The sequence below is a fragment of the Solanum tuberosum genome, unplaced genomic scaffold (assembly GCF_000226075.1).
Source record: "Solanum tuberosum cultivar DM 1-3 516 R44 unplaced genomic scaffold, SolTub_3.0 scf00132, whole genome shotgun sequence".
Taxonomy (NCBI): domain Eukaryota; kingdom Viridiplantae; phylum Streptophyta; class Magnoliopsida; order Solanales; family Solanaceae; genus Solanum; species Solanum tuberosum.
Window position 1 is genome coordinate 718,759 of NW_006239055.1, and position 19,922 is coordinate 738,680.

A 19,922-nucleotide genomic window follows, 5' to 3' on the forward strand; every position below is an offset into this window, starting at 1 on the left:
TCATTTAATTTATATTTATACATTAATACAGTAGTTTATATTTTTATGTTTAATAAAATTATCATACGAATCGATATTTGGTAATATATACTTTAACTAATGTGCATTAACCGTTGATGTACATGTCGTCTTCAAATCCTGGGTTCGCCTCGGTGCCCACTTGAGACATAGTTTCAAACACTGACATCCACTCCAGAAGTATTCACACCAAAGACAATTTCCATACTTTCTTGGACTATTATTTTTACCTAGGTTGTAAGTTTTTTTCCTTACGAGTTGTGAATTAGTACCACGATTTGTGGACACAATCGTGAAACTCATATGCTCATTATTTATCAGCGTTTCAATGTCACATAATAGGAATTTAAGCATTCTTTTTATGAAAAGCAATACGATATTATTCGATTTATTACGATTGACAACCATCCAAACAAACTACAATAAGACAGTTTTATTGAAACTAAAAATGATCCTTTTTCCTCTCTTTTCTTTCTTAGGATCATCAAGCTTTTGACTTGACTTTTTACTTCTTCTTAGCCTTAAGTTCTTCTACTCTTTTCTCAGTGTCCTTCAATGCTTTCTTATATATGCTTATCATCTGCAAAAAAAATAAAAAAAATGATAATGAGTTTAATTGTATTTCAATTTATATGAAATGAATGTCTATTCTATTTAAGTATGACTTGGTGTAAATATTCGGTTCAAATAAAAGAGTTCTTAATTTATTTACTTCCACAAATTCATAGGCAAATATATTCAAAACAATAATAATAACATATCTAAAGTAATTTTCATAATGTTAGCAGATCTTATTACTATACTTTATACAAATAAAGAAGTTATTTTCTGATAAGACCCTCGACTCAAGGCATATTGCATACTCAAAAAATATCTTAGAATATTTCTAATAAATAAAAAGTGATTTTTATTACCTCATCAAGTTCTTCAAGAGTCATGCTGAATGGAGGAGCCATATTTACGTGATCACCAGAAAAACTTACCAACATTCCATACTTTTGACATTGTGCTCCAAAATATGTACCAACAGCTTAATTAACCAAAGAATGAACAATTAAATAATTTGTAAAATATAATTGAACTTTAAATTTTAACTTAATTTGAAAAAGCAACAAGAAAAAAAGAAGAAAAAAACTTACCCCAATCATATGGAAATGGATCATTAGGAGATTTGTTATTTACAAAGTCCGTAGAAAGTACCAAACCAGTTCCCCTTATCTGTAAAAAAAAAAAAAAAGAGTGAATAACAATATTAGGTTAAGTTTTATGCATTCAGTGTCGGCTCTATGCTTTGATAATTTATATAATCAAATCAATTAGGGATGAAGCATATTCTTGCATGAGGGGAGTCAAATTGTATCACTCTTTTGTTGGTAAATTATACTATATAGATAGGTTAATATGTTTTTTTATGTATACATACTGCATATTGAATGAATATTTACTTTTTTCTAATGAAAATTTTGATTCCAACATAACATAAAAGTTAAAAGTTAATTACAGGTAATACTATTTAATAGCGTTGAATCATTGATGATAAGGGCTAATACAAAATAAATGATAAATAATATGTTATAGAAAATTAAGATATCAATAATAATAAGCAAAACATCGATGTATATAACTTAAAAGTATAAAAAGTGTATTTTACCTCCCCAATAATGGGACTATCAGCAAATGCTTTCAAGCCTTCTTGGAACTTTGATGATAGTTTGTTCACTACCTCAAGAATATTTCTTTCTCTGAAAAATATAATTATTTAAATATTTTAATAACATCGATGATATAAAAAATATTCAAAACAATCAAATCAGACCTTGATAATGTGTATTACAGTTCAATGGAAATTTATTTTCGAAAAAAGTTTAAATATAACATATTTTTTATATAAATAAATCAAAAAAAAGTTACATACTTGTAGATTTTTAGGGCTTCCAACGCAACTGCGCACGCAACAGGATGCCCAGAATAAGTAAATCCATGGCAAAAAACACCTAGTTGCAAAAAAAAAAAACAATTATTATATAAATAAATTAACACAAAAAAATATAATAAAATTTAAAAACTTTGACAAATTAGGTAAACAAAATATCCAATCACACTACTATAGTATACTCACCAATTTTGTTGCTTTCAGAAAGTATGACATTGGAAATTTCAGGGCTTACAAGCACAGCACCAATTGGCACATATCCACCAGAAAGAGCCTAAAAACGGTTAAGAGAGACAAATGTAAAAATTATTCAAAAGCTGAAGTGATCTGATTACATAAATATTATCGATGTTATTGGTGCACGTTTTTAACTCGAGTTTAAGTTTATGTACTAACAATATAAACAAATGTTGCATAATCATACTAAGTAGCTTATTAGATAAGTACATATACATCTCTTAATAATAAGTATTAATTGGTAATTTAGTAAAATGGATAACTAATCTGTTATCACAAAAGTATTTTCACTATTAGGATATTCAATTTATGTCCCTAATTAATTTGATTACTTAAAAATATTATTATGTATTTCGTTATAACATGTTTAAAATATACTGATAATATAAAAAGATATATAATTAATATTATCAATGTGTATAAATTAAATTCAAGCTATAGTTGTTTAACTTACCTTTGCCAAAGAGACAAGATCAGGTTTAATGTTGTACTTATCACAGCCAAACATTGTCCCAAGTCTTCCAAATCCACATATCACCTCATCCGCGATAAAGAGAATGTCATACTTCTTTAAAACAACTTGGATCTAAAAATAAATAGGAAGGAGTTATTTTTTTCAATTCAAATCAATATTTTTTTAAAAGTTAAAATGAATATTAAATAACTAAAATGCTCTTATAGTTATTTACGAAGATATAATGTAGGAAGTATTTTACAAGAAAAATGAGACGAAGAGGGAGTTAGAATTTTAATTTGGGCATGGAAATAGAAAGAAGTACCATTTCCCAAAAATGATATTTTTATATATTTAGTAATACTGTAACTTTAAAATGTCGATCTTATCCTCAATGAGATGAATAAAAATCACATAAATATATTTATAACATATTTTTGAAATTTTGTTTCTTACTTAAATTCCATAATCGATTAAATATCATTACATAAATTGAGATAGAGGCAGTGACAAATCAGACCTTATCAAAATAGGTAGCCGGAGGAACTATGACACCTGCTCCTCCCATGACTGGTTCCGCAATGAAAGCAGCTACCTGATCAATAAGTAATAAAGTAACAACATAAAATATTTATGAGCGGATTTAGAGATGAATTCACGTAAATTCAATAAATTTTTACTTACATTTTATATATATAATAAAAAGTTTACTAATTTTGAATGCTTAAATTGATATGAGGACATACTAAAAGAGAGAAGGAAGAAATTAGGAACAAAAATATATAGGGTAAGGTGTAGGTGTTACAGGCAAATAAAATGTGAAAAGCAAAACTAAGATAGTTCGAAAATAAGAAGGATGAGCATAGATGCCAGTGATGAAGAGGTTCGAGAGGTGGTACATTTGAGGAGAGATAGGGCTAGGTAGGACGATTAGTAGGTAGTAGAACATTGTCTTTCTAAACAGTTATAGGCCAGAGTTCTAATTTGGAGCATTTATCTGTAATCTTATCAATATTATTACTATTACATTAGCACTTTCACATTCTTCGACTTTATTACTATTGTATTTCTCCTACTTTGATTATCTTTAATATTTATACCGTCAATATTTTTCTTCTTCAATATTTTTATTATAAATTTTTACTCTTCCATTTCTTTTTCAAACTATTTTCTTAAAAATAATTTTCTTGAATTATTAAAGGTCTATAGTTTCTTGACCTCAAGAAAGTAAGAATAAGATTTGCGCATATCTTACCTTATGCTAAAAAAACAAACATTATAATAAGTGAATAAAAGTAGATGGAAATTACTGTTTCAGGCCCTTCTTTGAGTATAAGATTTTCCAAATTATTTGCCAACCTAGTTGAGAACTCCTCTTCTGTCTCACCTGACATACATATTTTATTTTAGACCATATAATATAAGATCAATATTATATTTTATATTTTATACAATAAGAAGAGAAAATAAATAAAAATATACCAGGCAAGTGATTGCTCCAATAATGAGGGCACTGAGTGTGCAAAATACGTGGAGGTGGCAAATCAAATTTTTGATGTAGTATAGGAAGCCTACAAAAAAAAAAATGAGATTGAGTTAATTATGAACGAGTTAAAATAAATTGAATTTGACATGTGTAAAATTTATTTGAGTTGAAATTAATGGTAGAAAATTTTCAATCATGAGAAATATTACAGTTGATAAAAATTGAAAATTCTGTAATTTTAATTTATTTATAAAAAAAATTAAAATGATCATGACTTATTTGAAATTATAATTTTTAAAAAAATTAAATATACAAAGAATATTATTATTTTTTATTCAAATTTCATGTTTAATCAAATATTGCTATAGAAAATAAAAATCAGCAGTATATTACCCAGAGAGACCAGCAGTCAGGTAAGTGGAACCATGGTATCTGTTTGAAGAATATTGTGTCAGCCAATTAAATTAATTTTTAAAAAAAAGCATATTACAAAAAAAAAAAAAAAGAAGAAGAAAAAAGATTACGAGTTTTCTTGAGCAATAATTTTCTTTTTGTTTGGCCTTCCAAGGGCATTGTTGTAATACCACACCAACTTCACCTACAGATATATAATTAACATGTAATGTCAAAGGTTAATTATTTAATAATAATTAAAATAAATAATAAATATCATGTTATAACATATCAAATTACATAATATTTTCATTATGAAACAATTACGCGAAATGGCAAACATCTAAAGTATATTATATAACATAGCTATAGTTTCGTGAAATTTTGCTATTCTTCTAATTGTGTAAATCAGAATTTGTACAATTCGAATTTTTATTGTAAAAAAATCAGAATTTGTATATGCTTACCCTAGCTATTTGTATACGATTTATGAAAAAATCATAATAAATTATCTTGTTTGTATATTGGCAAACGAAATATATAAACAGAATTCTCAAAAATTCCTAAATGCATAAATACAGAGTTTGTATATACTTACTCAATGGGCAAGCGAAATATACATACCACAATCTCCATTTGTATATTCTTACCATTTTTGTATATTTGTTACAGACGGGCAAGGGAAATATACAAACGGACAAGCAAAATATACAATCGAAGCCTTTATAGCAAACATAATTATAGTTATGGAGCGTAATTATCGAAACTATAGTTATAAAACCTTATTATATTTATTATCTTTGCGATTTCTAAAATTTTCATTTGATTAACAAACCTGAGTGTCATTAGCTTCTGATCCACTATTTGTGAAAAAAACTTTTGCCATTTTTTTTGCAGTAAACATATCTAGGAGCTCCTTTGCAAGATCCTGTATATGTTTCAAAAAATAAAATTAATTAATCAATCAGTAATTTTCTCCTTCTGCCCCAAAATAATTATTATATTTTGCTTCTCGAGAATCAATTCAACTAATTTTCGTAATTCAATTAAATCAAATTCATTCAATATCTTAAACTTAAAATGTTTGTAGAAATTGATACAACTTGATTTTCGAGAAGCAAAATAAATATTCTTGAGACGGAAGGAGTATTACTAATAATAAATTAATAGCCAAATTATTGAACTAAGAATTTGCTAATATATATATACCAAAGAAGGTTTTGTGGTACGATTCCAAAATGAATGGTAAAATGGCAATGTGTTGAGTTGTTTATTCGCAGCTTCAATAAGACGAGCCTCGCTCCCTCCTACAATAATTCAGATTCGTTTTACATAAGATTCATTAAAATAAAAACCGCATCTTATAAAAAATAAATTACATTTTTTGTCAAGCACACCATAAATGTAATTGTTGAAAAATGAAAAGATTTATTAGGTTGATCCACCCATAGAGAATGAGGTGCTAATTAACTCGGGCCCAATATATATCAGTTTAGTTATTTCAATTTATGTGATATAGATAAAATTTGAAGGTCAATTAAAAATTTTAAAATTTTTTGTTATTGATTCTTTTTATTATATTTTAACATACTTTTCAAATAATATCTATGGCATATGTGATATTTTGAGAGTTAATTAAATTTTAATATATTTTTAAAGATATTATAAGTACGTAATTTTTAAATAATATATGTTATGTCCCTTGTCCAAATTATGTGACACGTGTTAAATTTTGACAGCTAATCAGATTTTTAATATGTTTTTAAATACTTTAAGTTGTGCTTAATAATACTCTTAACGTAATTTTCAAATAATATATGTTACTACGTCCCCTTATCCCAATTTATTTGGCACATGTGAAATTTTGAGGATTAATCACATTTTAATATGTTTTTTTAATATTTTAAGTTTTTAATTATTGTGATTTATGATACTCTTAATGTAATTAAATAATATATGTTACTCCCTCAATCTCAATTATGTAGTATGGATAAAATTTTGAGTATTAATTAAATTTATAATATTAAGTTGATTTTTACTACTATTTTTGTAATTACATAACATATAAAAAGGAAAATATTAAAATAAAAAATAAATTAAAATGAATAAAATACGAAATATAATAGAGAAAATTGAATAAAAAGGTAAACCAATCGATTGACATTGACCCTAAACTCCTCATTATTTGCGCTTATAATATAGTAAAAATACATCATTATGGGTATTGTAAAAAGTAAAAATTATTTTATATTAATACCACGATTAGGGTTAGCTATTCAAAATAAATAAAAATATGGTCAGCATCTTTTGAGAATATCTAGATTGTGACAACCGATAGATGCTCCTGCATTGCGAAATTTCAAGCCATAATTATTACTTATTTATGTCTGTTTTTAATTGCTATGTTACACTTTTTGAAAGTTAATTTAACTAATTTTTAAAGTGTAATTATATTATATTGATTCGATATTTTAAATAAAAAATTTAAATATACAATAACTAGATGAAAAGTACTGTTAATTACAATTTTTGACATATCAATAATAAAAAAATATATCGTAAAATGTTAATCAAATTATTTACCGTTTAACTCGAAAAAAGGAAACCATGACAACTAAAAATGGACGGAGGAACTTCCTCCGTCCATTTTTAGTTGTCATACTTTTCTTTTTAAGAGTCTAACGATAAAAAAATTGACTAACATTTTACGATGCATTTTTCATCGTATTGACATACAAAAAATTGCAATTTATAGTATTTTTTGTATAATTTTTGAATATCTATTTTTTTTTGTTTAAATATCAAATTAATATAATCTAATTTAGATTTGAAAATTAGTCAAATTAACTTTTGAAAAATATAACATAACAACTAAAAATAGACAAAGGGAATATAAATTTGCTTCCACAAATTAAAGAGAAACCCCATAAATCAAAAGAGAAAACAGAATCAAATGAAAGACAATTAGCCAATAGGAAAAAAAAATTCATAAGAATGGCATCTATGTATATTATATATAAATATAAATAAATATTTAGAGTATAACCAAAAAATATAACTGTGTACACAAAAATAATGCAATAGTTAAGTATACCTAATGATGTGCACCATAAACCAGATAAAGCATCAAGATACTTCTTCCCATTTATGTCATAGACATAAGAACCCTATAACAAAAATTACACAAATGTTAAAACACATATAAAAGAATTGAAATTTCTCAAGTAAATAATCAACCAAATTTAAGTTATATAACATATTGTAAATAATCTTACTTGTTATAATATATAATTTATCTTATTTTTAAAATCACAAATAGCCAACAATATGCTGGGATGTATAAGTTGATAATTACGCATCATTATGATGATAAATCAGATGATAAAAAATAATTATACTATAACACGTATTATTTAATATGATTTGATCAAGTGACCTATATATTATAAAAATCAATGTAAAATCTATTAGAAAAATAATCTCCTCCTAAACAAGATACTTAAACAACTACATAGTAAATGCTACTGTATTTTTGTACGAGAAGAACATATTCAATTTATAAAACTCCAACCTTTTTCTCTAATAAAGAAACAACCAAATACGAATGAGATTTATGTTTTTCTTCCATAAAAATAAAAATAATTACGATAACGCTTTTATTCTTCTACTACAATTAGAAAATCAAAGCAAGACTTAACACAATGTACACAATTTTTTTAAAAAAAAATTACAAATATAATACTTTAAAAAAATTATACTAACAATGCATATAACTTAAAGCTCGGGACGAAAATATCTAACCTCCGCCTTTTCTATAACTAAAGGTCCCATATCAATTTGCCATCCCGCAGTGAAGGGTGCCAACATATCATGTCCCATAAATCTGCAAATTAAATGTGAACATATTTTGATTACTTGTTATAACATTTTTCGTACTAAAGTAACTGAGCTTTATTCAATACAACGATAATATTACAAAATGTTATCATAATAAATTAGAAAACTATTTTTTTTTCCTCATATTAGAATGATTGATGCACTTTACCCATTAACCTCTCCCATTACTTCAAGCTTTTTTGAAAATTATGACTATATAATTAGCCAAATTTTGGAGAAAAATGCTAAGAAGAAAAAAGGATGAAGAAAGAAAAGAGATAAAGAGATAGGTAGAGGGTAAAAGTATATATAAAGAAAATATTGTGAGGGACCATTGCTTAGTTTAACTTAAATTTAATATTGATAGAATATTATATTATTTTTGTCTGTTTGATTATAGTAATAAGTAGGAAAAGTTACTCAACTTGATAAATGTCAAAATTGTATTTACTATGCACAACTTGTTGTTTTAAAAAACTATGAAATGTTATAATTTCTTTTTTTCCCACTAATTTAATACTTATCGGATCATAGTTACATTTTGAGTTTCGTAGCAAATGCACAATACAAACAAAACTAATATACATATACTAATATAATTTTTTTCGTGCCTTCTCCGTTGATAGTTGATACAATATACGCTAATATAATTGATTTAAAAAGGGGATGGAGATGGTAAGCAATAGACCATCTTCAACTCAATATCAATTCTGACATCAAAAATTTTTGGCGTAAAACTTAGTGTTTTGGGATTCCAACGCAACACTAATTTAGTTCGTGGATAGTATTACATCAAATTTAGTGCGATACCATTCATCAACACCAAATCACTTTTTTATTATTTTTTATTATTATTTATATCATAAAAAACTATTAATTTAACATAAAATAAATTATAAGTCTTTAATCAAGTTTCTAATATACCTAGTCATTTTTATGTATATCTTTATAATATAAATTTTAAATCTTAAATTTGGTGTATACTTTTTATAACTTAATTTGTGTATATATTATTTTGGGATAAGGCATAAGTACTTCCCTAGACTATGACTGATGAAAGCCCAGAGACTCATCTAGACTTAACTAGGGTCCTATTATCATAGTCTTTTACTCAATGAAAAAATCTTTTTGACGTAAAATGCAATTATAATGGATTTCCATCCGTTTAAATAATGTAAAAATTTAGAGAAAAAAAACTCTAATAAAATAGTTATACTTTAATGAAAACATAAAATTCGGATAAAAAATAGCTCTATTTAAATTTATGTATGAATTTGTAAATGCTTAAATCTCCTGAATTATTGTACCTTGATTTTGTATTTATAAAAGTTTGAATTAACCCAATAAATCACGTCTTGATTTTAAATTTTTAGCAAAAATTTATACCCCATAAATTATTCACTAATTTTGAACTTTATAAAAAATTGAAAATCACAAAACTTTTCTTAAAAAAATTATTTCATATTTTAGTTGATGGTATTTTATTTTATTTTTTTAAAATACTTTTGGTCTATGGAGTATTCAACTCGAACCCAATACATCTAATTAAGGATAAATAAATACTTATAATTCCACGTAACTAATAAGGTATTAGACTATAAGTTATATGAGAATCAAATGAAACCCTAATAAGCCCCTCACCCTAGCCCCCCATCCTTATTTATTTTTAATTAATCATGCATGTGATTAGTTTTAAGACAGCAAGCCATGTCTTGAGCCGCATGCACATGATCGAGGAAGATAAGTCCCAAAAATCTTATCATATTTTTTTATTTGGCTTAAGTCATACACAGTTTTTTAAAGTTATCCGTAAATTTCACTTAGATACCTAATTAATTTAGCCTTGTCCTATTGAACACTTTATATATATTCAAAAGTAATTCCAACAAGACACAAAACACTGACATGGCAAAAATAATGTATACACCACCCTCCTTAAGCGCATAGAACAATCAGAAACAATATTTTTCTCTCTCTATTATTTCCGATGAAAATAATATTCCAACAAAGTTATTGATTTTATTTTTTTTGACCGATCTTCATTTTCCCCACCATGTAATTGTGATAATAAATGATTATTAAGAATAAGATTCGATAGAGAAAAAGAAACGAATGGAGGCCATGCTATAGTGGTGGTTGAGGTGCAGCGGCACTGTGGAATTGGAAATAAGTATACAATATATTTACATTTTTTTATTAAAAAAACAATTGTAAAAATAAATAAAAAATTATAAATTTTAATCGTAGTTTTTTTTTATAAAAACAAAGAATTTCTTTTTTGATTTATAGCTATTTGGACTTTGGATAATACTTTATTGATGGAACTCTGTACCTTGAGGGAATACACTATACGATACGGCACTTCATTAAATTTTATAGCATCTCGTTTTCCTTTGTTTATATTGGTTGTTCATGCTATTTAAAATAGCTGTTTTAAATTATTTTGATCTATTTTATTTTATTTGTATTCTATAGAAAAATAGATTTTTTATTTTATTTTATTTGTTCAGACCATTTTAGTAGATAAAAAAAAAATATTATACTTTTTCTATATTATTCTTAAGAATAATATTAAATAATTACATAAAGTAATAGTAGTCAAATTTATAATTTTAAAGCATTATTAATAATGTTAGTTCAATTAAACACACTCTAGTTAAAATTTTCTTAAGGAACTTACCAGGTCAGCACAGACAAAGTAATATATGAAATAGAAGAGTACTTGTTAATGTACAAAATTTAAACAAAACTAATTAATTTTTTTTTTAAAAAAAAGTGTGAATAAGTTGTAAAGTTTCAAAAAAGAAAATAAAATAAAATAAAGAACAAATTAATATATTTTTTAAATTATTTAAAATTTTCTAAATGACGTATAGAAAAATGAACAATTAATATAATAAGAAGAATGGAGTAATTAATTATGTGCCTCAATTTTGATACCCATATCACATCTTCCTTGGGTAGTGGAGTTTAATAACTTATGAATAGTACACTTTGCTGTAGAACATATTTATTTTTAATTTTTTATTATTATTATTATTATTTTAATTTATGTGATACATTTCGTTTTTAGAAAGTCAAGCGGTTTAAGTTTGATCTGAAATTTGTGTATGAAATCTTCAATTCTTTTAAAATAAAATTTATATATTTGTAAACTACGTAAAAAGTACTATAAGTCATAAAATTGACAATTCAAAATATTTAAAAGATATATGAAAAATTTACGATCAAAGATAGATTTGCTTGAATCCCAAAATCCAAAATGTCCATACTCAGCCCTATAATTATTAATATTTGAACTACCAATATACTCCCTCCGTCAACTTTTAATTGTCATATTGCGCTTTTCGAAAGTCAATTTGACTAATTTTCAAAGTGAAATTAGATTTCATTAATTCAATATTGTAAACAAAAAATTTAGATATTAAAAAATTATACGAAAAGTACTATAAATTGTAATTTTTTACATATTAATATGATGAAAATAATACATCGTAAAATATTAGACAAAGTACTTATCGCTTAACTCTAAAAAGGAAATGATGACAATTGAAAATAGACGAAGATAGTATTTTTAAATTAAATTTCGGGAAGCCAAATCTCTTTCGAGCCATTATAGAATAGAGAGCTCTTCATTTTTTTTATTCTTCGTTTTCAGATCTACATAAAATGATGTATAATAATGTGATAATTTTTTTATAATTTTTTTTTTCAAATTATAAACAGTATTTGCCTTAGACTTTTATAATAAAAATATTGTTTTTTCTTTAAAAAAAATTAGAGTATGTTAATTTATTCTTTTAACCCTATCCAAATGGAAAAATCAAGAAAATATTGTTTTGTTTTCTTACCTTCCCTTTTCAAATACTCACATTATTTATTCTTTTTAACTCCTTTTGCATTTGATCTCTTTTTTCAAATATTTAATTAATAAGATAGAGCAATTTTTTTGTCAAAAATATGAATTAATAATCAAAAAATGTTGATAATAACAAAAAATTCTCTTTCCTCTTAAATTTTCAATCATCACATCAAACCTATATATTACAAGTAGATATGCAAGTTATCTAATTGTTGAATCAGATTTTATGATTTTAATCCTTGTCTTTATTTAAAATTTATCTATTTATTATTTATAAAATTATGTTAATAATTCATATAATAATTATTTTAATATATATATATATATATATATATATTAAATTAATAAATATAATGAAAATACAACTATTAGAAAGGGTTCTCATAGGAGAAATTAACGTATCTTTCATTCTCTACAATTTCAAAAGAATCGACACTTCTTTTGCTTATTCTCCTTTTTCCTTCTACAATTCTAGTAAAGTTCGCGTGAAGATTCTTTGAAGTTTTCTTCTTCAACGATCCCCCATTTTGTGCATTTTCTAATTGTTTCTCTAGACTTCAATATTTCATAATTTTTCTTGTATTTATTATATTCTTGTGCACTTACAAAATCTTAGCATGAAAAAGTAAAATATGATAAATTTGTGATTATTAATTATATCATGTGTCAGTCCATTTGCCTACTTGAATTCTTTAATCAAAACCCTTTGTTTCTTCCGTGTGTTCTCATTAATGCATGTCTCCTCACTTGTCTTATTTCGTACTGATTATTCGTAGAGTTGTCAATATGGGCTGATTCATTCTCTTTGGATTAGCTTATATAAGTTTTGAGACTTGACGGGTCAAATCAAGCTGGAGACTGTGGATTGTGTTAGGTCAGTCCATTTTTTAAAATATATTATTTTATATTTTTTAAAATTAAATTATAATTTAAAAATATTAATTTAAATATGGACAAGATATCTTCATTTTCATCTACAATTTATATGCAATATCAATTAGTGAAACATTAAATAATAGCTAAATTTAAGAACTACGTATAGTATTTAAATATACACAAAAAATATTATTAGTTTGAGAAAAATCATGCAACCAATTTCGAATAGCTATAATTAAGTGTTTGAATATTTTCATGATGGATGCAACTTTTATACTTGGTGAGAATACGTCCACCAATGTTGAATGATGATTCTGATGATACAGTGTAAGAGGAATAATAAGTACATTACGATTGATGATTCTAAATCTTAATATTTCAAACTTTCAATAGCCTTTAAGTTTGGACTTTTGTTATTTTTAATACTATATTTTATTTTTATTTTTTAAAATTATTTTTTATCTAGCCACAGACCGGTCCAACCCGTATTGCTCAAGCCCACAAACCAGCAGGCTTATCCAGATCGAGCTTAATTTTTTTTTTCTTAAATGAGCTCCAAAAATTATAGCCTAGCCGTGTTAAATCACGGATATTAAGCTAGGCCAGCAGCCAACCCAACGAACCTAGCCCTGTTAAATCACGAATATTAAGCTAGGCCAGCAGCCAGCCCAACGAACCTAGCCCATATTAACGGCTCTAGTTATTTGATACTTAGTTGACATTATGCCATTAGTAGCAAGGATTAGTTATGAATTTATGTAGATATTAGCTATTCATATATAAATTATTATATTTTATATTTTGTATAAAATAGTAAACAGATTCTTTCATTATTTTTATGGATATTAATTATGTAAGTTTTCAAATTGTCAATCACATATTGTATTAATTTTAAATGTCTAAATCAATATAAATATAAAGAATCAATATTCAACAATATTGTTATTTTTAGTATTGGATTAATTTTTTTTGTTAGCATTAGTATTAATTTAATTTTGATTTGAGATTTATTAAATCATTAATATCTATGAACGATAACTTTTATTGGACCGTTCAAAATTCTAAATCTCAAAAACTTGAAATAATATGTTAAAAAATATGATTATGAAAAAATAAAAAAAATATTTAGAAATTTTTTCAAAGGAAATATTTTTAATATAAAATAAATTTAAAAAAAATTATATATATAATGTCAAATTGATTTGATCTTAGGTTAAGTTTTTGTAGTTAAAACCAAATCAACTTTAGTATAATCAGGTTATTTTTCCAATACCAAACTAAGTAAACCATTAATTAGATTTTTTCAATTTTACTCAATTTACAATATTGTTCAATTTTCAGTCCGGAAGATAACTTCGATTCGCTCGGCCAGCAGGCGGGCGGTGTGCTTATCTTGTGTGACAACACTACAAAGCGAGTTGCTATTTTAGGCGGGCAGTTGTGTGACGAAACTACAAAGAAAGCGGCGCTTTCGTGTAACATGCTATGGCCTCAACGCCCTTACGAGGTAGTGATGAGTTTCACACGCTCTAAGCTCGGTCCGCGCGCGGTTAGGAACGAACGTAGCCCGCAAGAGTCAAGGGGTTGTAGGGGTGACTTCCAGAGATAATTACGACGCCCCTACTTTTTGAATGTTTCATGAAATTTGTGGTTCTAGTGTGAAAATTAAGAAGGAAAAGAAGGTTTTGTGGAGAGAAGATATTGGAGAGGAAGGTTTATATAGATGGTGGGGCAAATATATACAACAGTACAGCTAAACAAGTAGCAGAAATAATAATACAAGTAAAGTGATAAGTGAGAGGATCCAGCTGACAAACAGATCCGTCAAAGTTCAAGGGTCTTCTAGGTCATTCTGCCGACAGATTATACTTTAGTAGATTGACATATAGATGAACTTTGCTTTACATTACCAGACAAAACATATAGTTGTTCAACTAAGTAGAGCAAGATATATGTAGAAATACAAGGAAGCATTGAACCTCATGCAAAAATAAATACATCTATAAATCATGTCGAAATCGACGAGACAGACATCTACCTCTATGGCATGAGTATGAACAACATTTCTGCATTGCAGTATTTGCCATAGCATGTGTATATTCCCCCCTTAATCAACAGAGAACATATTCAATAGCAAAGAATCTATGAACACAAGTTGTTGCTATTCATTAGTCCAAGTAAAAGAGAGTAACAATCTTCCTAAGATTCTTGGCTTCTTGACATGTTTCCATAAGCAATCTGCTATCATGAAAGGCAAAGCAAATAACTTGCTGCACTTGCGAAATGATGTCCATGTTACACAGCCTACATCACCAGCAAAACCAATTCAAAGGGGATCAACCACCCGTTAGAATTCACCACGGATACAGTAAAACACGCAATATGACAACACACATACATTCCCCGTGTAGTTCCCCACAAAGTGGGGTCTAGATCAGGGTAGAGTGTACGCAAACCTTACCCCTACCTCAGAGGTAGAGAGGTTGTTTCCGACAGACCCTCACCTTAAAAAAATAAAAATAAAAGTAACAGATCAAAGCAGTTCAGAAAAAACTAAAGAAGTACAAGAAACAACAGATAGTAACAAATAGGTCTATGACAAAATAATACGATAGTCGAAGTACAAGAAACAACAAATAGTAAGAGAAATCGAAGGACAAGAAACTACAAGAGAAATACTACGACTACTAGCATGGACGGACAACAAGACAATGCACTCCTATGTTATGAAGTATGATGATAAAAAACACATTCAGAACTAGTTCCACTTTTACGAAAAATATGAAGTAGAACATCTAGAACATAGCTAGGTTATGTCGTATCATGATATTTCATTTCAGCACGTCACTTCTACACAGTTCTGCACCAAGGCAGGGAACTTCATATCATAAAAAGCAGTTTCTGCCAAGAAACAAATCAACTTGACTACAAAATGGAAGAATGACTATTGAAGACCTATAGATGTTTGAAAAGTGTACAAGACATCAGATGTTCTTGTTTCCCTGCTAAAACATACAAGGGAACTGGTTCAACTTGACATGGAGATTGTATACCCAATTCATTCAAAAAGGATGCTCTTTTCGTACCTGCTAGCTTCTAGCAGTGAGAGATGGTCATTGTGAGGTTTCTCTATCACATGTTTCACCTGCAAATCCAAGAAAGTCAACATTATGATACCGTTTGGAAGTGCTACTAACTACTGCACTATTGTTGCATTTCACAAACAAACTTGGTGGAAATCAACTTGAAGATTGAACTCTTCTTAATGAGTTATAAACGACTCGGAGACCAAATTCAGCCTGTACATTCAATCAGAAGTCATTATAAAGTAGTTGTTTAAAGCGGAAGAAGCCTTGGTTCCTCCTCTCTTGAAACTTGGAATCCATCATGAGTCACATTAGCAAGCCATCTTAAGTATACATGTTACTTTTTTATTCAAAACACGAAATTTAGAAAAGACTAAATAATTTCAAAACTCCATCATTCAGATTGTTAAAATTTCGTCTTAGCCATCTCCCTTGTCAAAAACTTCTGGGTATCCAATACTCATGTCCACAAAAAGAGCAACAGAAGAAGTGCATTTTAATTTTCAGAATCTAACCACAACGAAGCCATTTGATGACAAATCTTAATTGAGGGTTATAGAGATACAAAACTTGCTTCATTAGAAGTTTGAACCTAGAGAAATTTTCAATTCAACTGGATTTTTAGCTTAAATAAGAATGTGGTAAAACTTACATAATATGTTAGATCTATATGGAAAATGATGCAACTATATATTGAACATCTAGCATTCAACTTATAATGACGAGATAGATCAATCACTCAACACAAATGACAAGGATAGCTTTACAGACCTTCATAGGTCCTTGACATATAGAAACCTTAGTTACACTCGTAGAATTAGTTCTACGGTAAAGGATGCCATGAAAATGTTGGAGTAGAAAAGCATGTCGGATGGTATCCCTATAGAGGCTCGGAAGCTCTTGAAGTGGTTGTAGTAGTATGGCAACAAAAATTATAAATGTACATTAAATGTGGAAAGTAAGCACATACAACATTTTCAAAATTATAAAGACTTTTGAAACTTGTGGCATCAAACATGCCATCACATCTGTGTGGCTACAAAAGCATATCATTTAAAGTAAAATAGGATGCCTAAAGTAAATCGTTTCCAAATATAGAAAGAAAGGTGTTATTTTTCAAATAGACTAAAATGAAAATGATATCAGATAAAATGGAATAAAGAGAGTAAGAACAAAGAAGATTTTCAAAGTTTTGCAAACTGTCATGGTATCAAACTTATGAGTCGTACAAGAAAAAAGCAAAGATAAAGAGACAATACGAAGGGTGACAGATGGATAGTTTTGATATTGGCTGTAGATCCACAAGAAACTAAATTTTTGCTATAAAGATAGATGAAAACTTATAGAGAAAGAAAGAAGGATCTTCAAATGGTATTAGCATCAAGAAATAGTTTGTCAATGGATGCTTGAGAAGAAAGAAATTCATATCAAATATATAATTTCATAAAACACATGTACAAAAGAGCAGTCACAAGTGAAGGATCAATATAAGGAGATATTAAGGAGTTTGCCATTACTGTAGGTGTATACTAGGGACTTGGCTCAAATCTATACTTGTTACCTAAATAGGGTGAGGTAACCAATAATATGAACGATAAGATTCCACGGTGAAATGCTATTTTCATATGAGATTGAGTCAACGGAAGAAACTGGTGAGAAACTCAACCAAAAGTTGGAATTGTCGAGAAGCACTTTGAGGAGAAAGGTTCTTAGGACAACGAAAAGTAAGACATAGGTGTAGGTTCTTTTCATTTGGTACAAGGTTCTTAGGACCTAAGTTGCACGGACTCTTCACTTTCGTTGCCGCACCCGTCTCGGATTCTCCAAAAATACACTAGTTTTGGAGAATCCAACACGCACATGCTGACATTTTTGAAGAGTCCGAGCAACATAGCTTAGGACAACTAAAAGTAAGACATAGGCGTAGGTTCTTTTCATTGGTACAAGGTTCTTAGGACCTAAGTTGCACGGACGTCTTCGACTTTCGTTGCCGGCACCCGGTCTCGGATTCTCCAAAAATACACTACTTTTTGGAGAATCCAACACGCACATGCTGACATTTTTTGAAGAGTCCGAGCAACATAGCTTAGGACAACTAAAAGTAAGACATAGGTGTAGGTTCTTTTCATTTGGTATACGGCTTGTATACGGGGTTCTCCCAATCAAGTTATTTACTTTATCAAAAAAATCTAAAAGTAATATGCCGCAAGTTTAGCTCCCCATAAGAATAACAAAGGTATAGTGAAATTAAACAGGATTATGATGCATATTTGTATACAATTCAAATATATAAGCTCAGCCTTCCAAGAGAATAGCATGATAGAAAAGATGTAACACACGAATTAGAAGATGATAGCTAAAACAGACAAGTGCTTACTTAGGGAGCATGGGATGAAAAAATACCCAACAGTGTAAAAGGTACTGTCTACATAACAGTTGTAAGATCAGAAATATTAGCACTCAATGCATCCACAAGATGAATATCGTACAATGCCTATGTTAAGATGGATGTTGTCACAAAAGATTGGACAAGATTAGAAATGATTACATCAAACAAAGGGTTCTAGCACACACACAAAGGGTAAAATGTGAGAATGCAACATGAGGCGGTTTGGCCGTGTCCTATGTAAGCCTCCACAAGTACCGGCTCATAGGTGTGACACTGATGAACGAAGATGGTAAAAGATGTGGTAGGCCTATAATGAAAATCACACCGAGAAAGTGTCTCACAGACCTATAATCTTTTCAAAATTGCCGACTTAGATAAGAACATAATATAGTGGATTCAAATGATCCGTATATATAATACCAACTAGTTGGGACAACACTTAATTGTCATTGTTACACTAATGCTACGTCTGGAGATGCCAAAGTTAGAAACTTGTGCATCTGTTAGTAATGCAACCTACTCTAGACTGCAAGAGCAAATGGTTGGATCAGAGGTTCCAAAGTGAGGGAGAATACAAGAAACAATCTAGAGATCACTCATCTACAGTATGCAGATGACACTTTAGTATTTTGTGGAGCTGTAAAGGAGCACATGCTAATTTTGAGAGTCATTTTAAATATTTTTGAGGCTGTGTCAGGTTTGCACATAAACTGGAACAAGAGTTTCATTTATCCAGTAAACACAGTACCAAATATTGAGGACTTAGCTTACAAGCTTGGAGGGAAAGTAGGTGAACTACCAACAACCTACTTGGGAATGCCTTTGGGGGCTAAGAGCAAATCAAGTGGAATATGGAGTGGTGTAATTGAAAAGTGTGAAAGGAAGCTCGTGAACTGGAAGTGTCAATATCTATCCTCAGGTGGCAGACTAACTCTAGTTAACAGTGTCCTGGATGCCTTGCCATCATACATGATGTCAATATTCCCTATTCCAGCCAAAGTAACCAAGAGGTTAGATGCAATTAGGAGGAACTTTCTATGGAAAGGCAGTGAAGATAAGAAGAAGTATCATTTGGTCAAATGGGAGGAGTTGCTAGTTAGCAAGAGAGGGGGTGGACTCAACATCAGAGATCTGAGTACGCAGAATAAGAGCTTGATGATGAAATGGTTGTGGAAATTTGCCTCACCAGAAGTATCTCTATGGAAGGAAGTAATAACAGCAAAATATGGCATGGAGGACAAGTGGATGACAGAGGGGGTGACCAGCCCTTATGATTGTAGTGTATGGAGATCAATCAGGAACTTATGGCTAT

At 28.4% G+C, this 19,922-nt stretch overlaps 2 protein-coding genes across 2 annotated transcripts in view; both read right to left on the bottom strand.

Annotated features, from left to right (window-relative positions):
- Nucleotides 1-374: 374 nt before the first annotated feature.
- On the bottom strand, nt 375-8,673 carry LOC102597871 (gamma aminobutyrate transaminase 2-like). The gene is made up of 17 exons (XM_015310305.1): nt 8,567-8,673; nt 8,323-8,404; nt 7,616-7,688; nt 5,731-5,828; nt 5,357-5,449; nt 4,653-4,726; nt 4,522-4,560; nt 4,125-4,213; nt 3,953-4,029; nt 3,163-3,237; nt 2,643-2,774; nt 2,138-2,225; nt 1,934-2,012; nt 1,670-1,760; nt 1,158-1,236; nt 933-1,048; nt 375-598 (listed from the first exon to the last, which is right to left on the bottom strand). The coding sequence occupies exons 1-17, from the start codon at nt 8,581-8,583 to the stop codon at nt 524-526; spliced, it is 1,377 nt and encodes a 458-aa protein (XP_015165791.1). The 5' UTR covers nt 8,584-8,673; the 3' UTR covers nt 375-523.
- A 6,348-nt stretch (nt 8,674-15,021) lies between these two features.
- Nucleotides 15,022-19,922, bottom strand: part of LOC102586832 (uncharacterized) — a 10,878-nt gene continuing 5,977 nt past the window's right edge. Inside the window, exons 5-6 of the mRNA XM_006351007.2 lie at nt 16,222-16,280; nt 15,022-15,439 (exon numbers count right to left, since the gene is read on the bottom strand). Of these exons, the coding sequence (XP_006351069.1) occupies nt 15,304-15,439; nt 16,222-16,280 (195 nt within the window). The 3' untranslated portion in view covers nt 15,022-15,303. The remainder of the gene's footprint in view (nt 15,440-16,221; nt 16,281-19,922) is intronic.

What these genes read in the sequence shown, in the direction of transcription:
- LOC102597871 (XM_015310305.1), bottom strand. An exon ending in CGGCTACCTATTTTGATAAG is followed by an intron (nt 2,775 to 3,162) that starts GTCTGATTTGTC and finishes ATTTATTTTTAG; the next exon opens with ATCCAAGTTGTTTTAAAGAA. An exon ending in ATAGTCCCATTATTGGGGAG is followed by an intron (nt 1,237 to 1,669) that starts GTAAAATACACT and finishes TTTTTTTTACAG; the next exon opens with ATAAGGGGAACTGGTTTGGT.